Raw genomic sequence first — 6,419 nt, 5'->3', positions numbered from 1 at the left:
GAAACAATTTACCTTATCCAAAATATAAAAGTAATTTCGGTGATAAATAATAAAAATATAGGATAACGTTCGATATAATACATTATTAAATAGGAGGAAAAATTACGCGCAAATACTATTAACCAATCCATATCGACCATTAATAAAAATATGAAAAATACAATTATAAATAATATATGATAATACTGTAAACGATAAGATTTGGAAAAATTCGATGGTATTTTCAATTGATCCATCGTACGAATACAAGTTTCCATTTGCAATATAAAACCCTTCACTTTCTGGAAACAAATATTGAAATAGGAATGAAATGTTTCTAATAATAAAATCTCTATAGAATAATATAATATAATTTACCTTTCTTCGAATAAGTCCAGCGATTATGGTAATAATGTAATATAAATAATAGCTATAAATGGATAACTCAAATGTTAATAATATAAGGAATGGTTGGCCCTCTTCAAAAATTTGGCTAATAAATTTAAATCGATGAGTCATGTAAATGTAAAAAAGTATTGTTGAACAAGCATAAATCCAACCAATCGCGTTGATCTTATAATCGATAAAATATTCCACCAATCCGGTGGTAAACATTGAATTAATTATTATCAATGGTTTGATACTTCGACGGAATTCGTCTGATTGGAACATTTTTCGAGAGATAACTATTTTTTTATTTTTTTATATTATTTTTCAAAACACTACGATTCAAAATGTATTATTCAAATATTGTTTAATGGAAACAAATGTAGAACATTCTCTGTTGAGTTTTGAAAGTATACTACGATACTTTCATAACACGATTACCTGTTTTGCATTTTATTACGTTTTATATCGAATATTATTATGACCTTAATTCACGTTTGTTGTTTCGATTATTCAATGAATTCAACTAAGAGATTACTTTACTTTATTACATCTATCAAATTAGAACAAATGATTCATTGCAAGGATATTATCTTTTCTTTCTTTTCTATTTAATTTGTTGTTTTTAACTTTAATTTACCTCTTTTTTATTTTTATTGATAGGAAAACAAAAAGTTAAATTAACCACGATGAACGCACAATAAAATATGATATTGATTATTGACAATTATAATATTATAAATATAATATTATATTGCAATTTGTCATATAAACATAATATTTGAATGTCTTTTTTAACGTTAAATCAATCGTTCATAAATTTTATTGTCAAATATTATAACACTTACATTGTATATAATAAATGTACGATTTGGATCAAATATAATTCACAATTCAATAATTTATAAACGTCAAAGAGGTTTTTGAAACAATTGAAACATAACAATTACAAATGAAACAATAAAATTTCGTGAAAAAAAAAAACGGGAAAGAATGTTTCGATTTTGTATTATTTTTATAGGAAACACTTGGTAAATTTTTCAAACGATACAAAGTTCTACTTTCAAACCATTTATTGTGTCTTGGGGTAAAAATAAATCGTTTTCTGACTTACTTAACCGTATTTTATCAGATTAATACATTTTATTTAAATTCATTAGAAATTAATTATTAAACGGAACAGTAGAATTTTCAAAAATATTTTTTGACGCTGTGCTACCAATTTGAATGAGAATCACAAGGTAAGTTGTGACGATTCCGATTAACTAAAAAATATACAATAATTTCATGATTTATCATCCAAATGTAAATGTAAAAATTCAATAGAATACGTACACCATAAATCAATCTATTGTTGAGATCGAAAAAAGCACAAGCGGTAAATGACAATGGATTCTGAACGAGTTGCAAGGTGAAATTGTAAACCTTAAAAAGAAAAAACTTATCGTAAGCAAATGCCCAATCGATTTAACGTAAAAAATGCGACAATTAATTATTACCTCTTGACGAAATTCCATGCTAGTTGACGGTTCGTGCAATTCGCAAAGAATATCTCCCGTATTCGTTGCATGTAACAAAAAATAAACGATATATAAATAATAATCTTGTTACTATTCATTTTGTGAAACTTTTAGATAAAATGTTTATTATAAATAAGTAATGTAAGAAACAAAATAAGAAATATTTAAGTAACATACCTCGGTCGCAGTTGATGCACATACGTAACATATTATAAAAATTTTCAATGTATGATAAAAAATCCAATAGGGAAAAAAGAATAACGTATAGAGATGCTGAGAGTAGTCCATAGATGTTATAAAATTATACTCAATGTAAGAAGATGCTGTAATTACTATAAATGATGTTGATATTGACATTAAAATATGCAAACCATAAGCATCATTTATATTCCTCGCACACTTTATTAATTCCAGATGTATTTCCCTTGAACAAAAACAATATTTTATATTTATATTTATTTGTAATCATCCTTTCATAAAATCTAACTACTCCACTAACTACTACCAAATATTGTAATCTTTAGGACAATTGTTTTATAGTATAATTACCTAACTTTAGTTATTATTGCAATATTTTTGTCCGAATTACAGGTTTTATGAATATCAGATGAACGAGAATCATTATTCCAAAATTGAAAGATTCTATTATGTTGTGGCAAATCGATAGTGGTATTTAGCATACTTTTTAATAGTATATTCAATTGATTAAATTTTATTTTGATATATCTATGGAAGAGTTTATGATTCATTAAAAGATTTGTCAATTATTTAATTATTTTGTGTAATATATTTAACAATATTCTTGCCTTATCCAGAATAGAAAAGTAGCATCTGTAATTAATAATAAGAAAAAAGGAAATTTTCTAAGGTAAAAATAAATAGAAATTTGCCAGAAATTATAATTTATATATTGTAATGATCGAATACTCGTAAGTATCAAAGAAATGGATATAAAAGCTAATAATATCACTAAGTAACACTGTCGTTTAAAACATTCAGACAAATCCATTGGCATATTTAATTTATTCATAATTCCATTACAAGTGTCCATTTGTAACATAATACGTCTTGTTTTCTACAAAAAAGAAATTAAAAATTATTCTAATCTATATAAATGAAATACTTGAAAATAAAATGACAAAATCTCACCTTTCTTCTTAAAATCCCAGCAGTATTCGTAAATATATAATATATACATTCGATGTATTTGGTAATTTCATACGTAGATTGAACAAAACTCGATATGCTCAGTTTAAACATAACCGAAGAATAAAATGGAAATTGTAAGAATATCAATAGATACATAATGTTGGAAAATAAAGCATAAATTATACCAATAGCATTTATTTTATTATCAAAGTAATATTCCGCTAAACCGGTCGTCAAAATAGAATTTAATATTACCAATGGTTTAATGCTACGTCGAAATTCTTTCGATAGAAACATCTCTGCGATAAATTCTTCGATAAATTCTCCGATAAAAGAACTTTTATTTCTTTTTTTTCTTAATCGAAGACACCAAATATTTTCAACAACTTCACTGATCGTTGATCGAACATCGAACTTTGCATTGAAAATTTAAACTTGCTGTTTAAAACTTTATTTTGTTAATAATAATTACGAACTTGGTTTTATAGGGTTCGTTTAGAATGAAGGAATATTCTGTGAGAAATTTTGCAATGACACTACTAATGTTAAACGTATTGCTTGCATTATATTTACCTTGGTATAGAATATTTTTTGTTAATCATGCTAGCGTAGATAATTAATAGAATTATCCTTTATTATTTTGTCTTTTTTCTAGTTGAAAGGTACTAAAGGGAATTGAGTTTTTTCCGGATAGAAATGAATAAGAAATTATTATTTATTAGAAAAGTATTATCTTTTACCTCTTCCCCTTCTTACATATTTTATTCTCTCTTCCTTTCATATTTTTCTTTCTTTTTTCTGTTAACATGCATTAAGTAAATAGATATAATGAAAAACGTAATATAAAATTATTTGATGCATTTTCTATATCGTTCGTATCGTTTATTTTTTTGTTTATATAGTATAATTTTTTTACGAAGAATATTTTCTATTAAAAAATTTATCTATTTGTATCGTATTATGAATTATATTATTTATTTTTTTATTAGACATTATTATTTTGATAAAAAAAAAACATTTATTCTTAAACATTCACATGACCTCATTGAGAAATAAAAATCAATAAGAAAAATTACTATTATTTAATTATTATTGCATTATATTCAATCACTATTAAAATAAAATACGAATTAAATCAAATAAAAAATTATAAATTACTTTTCAAAGTATTTTACGTATTAAAGTTGAATAATAAATGTTTACATAATTTGTTTAAATATATGATTTATTTTAAATTGTACCAGCTACTTGTATCAATATTACCAGGTATGTCGTTATAACACCAAGACACTGAGGAATAAATAAATAAATAAATTATTATTCATTTTTCTTATGCTTACGAGATTCAACATAAGTAATTGTACCAACCGAACAAATTTGTTTGCAATCAAAATTATGTAAACCGAATGCGGAATATGCGTTACGAAACTGCATCATTTGCAAGGAAAATATTTCTACCTGTGAATAATATAGTATTAATTAGTATTAATTAAATAGTATTAATTAAATAGTATTAATTAAATTAATCTTGAAAATATATTCAATAATAAAATTAACTTCTTTTTTTATTTCTTCGTCCGAAGTTTTTCCATAAAACGTGTGAATGATTTCATTAGTACGTTTAGCCTAAACAAGAAATAAAATCATTAATTAATTGAATCAATAATAATATTAAGAACAATAGAATACATTTCTTTTACCTCATTCGTCGTACTATTGCAGACGTAATTAACCACAAAGATTCTCGTCAAATATTGACAAATACATAAAATCAATATAACAAATTGCAAAGTCATGTTCATTAAGCCAGATATTTCTTTCGTGTATTTTTCATAAAAATCGTATAAGGAAAATGTAGCACTCAAAACGCATATTGCAATTTCTAATGATATTTGTATACCGTACATTTTACTAAAATTTTTAGAAATTCTGTATAATTCCAGATGTACTTGCCTAAAAATACACACACACTCAACTATATATTTCATGGATTATTTAAATAATTTTTTTAAATTATATTTACATATAACTTATGTAAATATGTATTATTAAAAATATGAAAATTTATTACATATATTATATATATTATAGTATATTTATAAAATTTATAAATACTATTTTAATTATTAGTCTCACACGCACCTGATCGTTCGTAAAAGTAATTTACTTCTCTTCAATTTATAATTAGAAACTTGCAGCTTGGACTGCGTTTGACGTTTTGACGAATATACGGATGTAAATAATTTTTTCGAATTTACAGGAAGTGATCGTTCGATGTATAAAGAACCATCTTTGCGATCAATTATTTCGGATGCGATAGAAGAAATTGGTAAAATACTAACGTCACTTAGAAGTTCGTTTCCACGTTGAAATTCTGATTTAATGCACCTATGCGTTTCGAAGATTTTTCATTAACAATATAAGAAATTCTTAAGAGAATAATTATGATCATTACGTACCTTACAACACTAATAAAATAAATCATCGATATATATTGCACCAAAGAACCATACAAATGTAAAATTACACAGGAATATATAAAAAAAATACTGATTTTATTAGGGGTTGCATGTGAAATCATTCCAGCGGCGATTGTTATGGTCAATATAAACGTGTAAATGAAAACAATCGTAATTTCATATATCGTTTTTTTATGCATGTTGCTGAAATATGACGACGATCCTAATCTTTGAAGCGTCTTGTCGATCTCGTTTATTCTTTTTTCACATATTTTTGATGACTGCATATATATAATTTGATTCCCAAAAMATTAATTTATATTATTTCATATATATTAGAATTATTAATACTAATTTATTATAAATATATCTTATTGTGTGTTAGACTTACGTTACTATGATATAATCCAAATAAAAGTTGTATAAGTAACACAATGGAAGTAACAATCGTATAAATGTATCTTATATATCCATCAATATTATTCTTTCTTAATATTATAATTTTGTTTTCCGGATGAGTCCAACAAAAATGAGACAGAGCAAACAATGACATCGAATAAATGAAACTAAATATCGGTCGCGAATGATCGCGTGGAAATTCGAACACGCGTAATCCAAAGATAGTACGTAAAATGTAAATCGGTCGTAATACGTCGTATACACTTTTCGATGGAATTTTCTTGATTTTAGATGTTTTATTAACTTTTCCCTTTGTTATAAACATTTCTATTAAATTTATCATTGCAACTTTGCCGTCTTTGCGGATTCTCCGCAACCGGAACACGTATTTTGTGTTTTATCGATATGTACAATTGAAAATACAACAGCTTTAGTTAGTATTGTCTTTTTTCTTGTTTTTTTATGCAATAAAAAACACAAAGGAAGTTCGATGAGACGTCTTCGAAGGATGTTATAGTAATGCGTA

General features: G+C 25.0%; 1 protein-coding gene across 1 annotated transcript; it reads right to left on the bottom strand.

Annotated features, from left to right (window-relative positions):
• Window positions 1–1,529: 1,529 nt before the first annotated feature.
• Window positions 1,530–2,566, bottom strand: LOC106791271 (gustatory receptor 68a-like). The gene is made up of 6 exons (XM_014756790.1): window positions 2,436–2,566; window positions 2,220–2,310; window positions 2,064–2,123; window positions 1,866–1,934; window positions 1,702–1,791; window positions 1,530–1,631 (listed from the first exon to the last, which is right to left on the bottom strand). The coding sequence occupies exons 1-6, from the start codon at window positions 2,564–2,566 to the stop codon at window positions 1,530–1,532; spliced, it is 543 nt and encodes a 180-aa protein (XP_014612276.1).
• Between the last annotated feature and the right edge of the window lie 3,853 nt (window positions 2,567–6,419).

The sequence above is a fragment of the Polistes canadensis genome, unplaced genomic scaffold (genome assembly GCF_001313835.1).
Source record: "Polistes canadensis isolate GaletaPanama2010 unplaced genomic scaffold, ASM131383v1 scaffold_294, whole genome shotgun sequence".
Lineage (NCBI taxonomy): Eukaryota > Metazoa > Arthropoda > Insecta > Hymenoptera > Vespidae > Polistes > Polistes canadensis.
The sequence above is the reverse complement of the archived record's forward strand: the minus strand, read 5'-3'. Positions and strand labels throughout refer to the sequence as shown.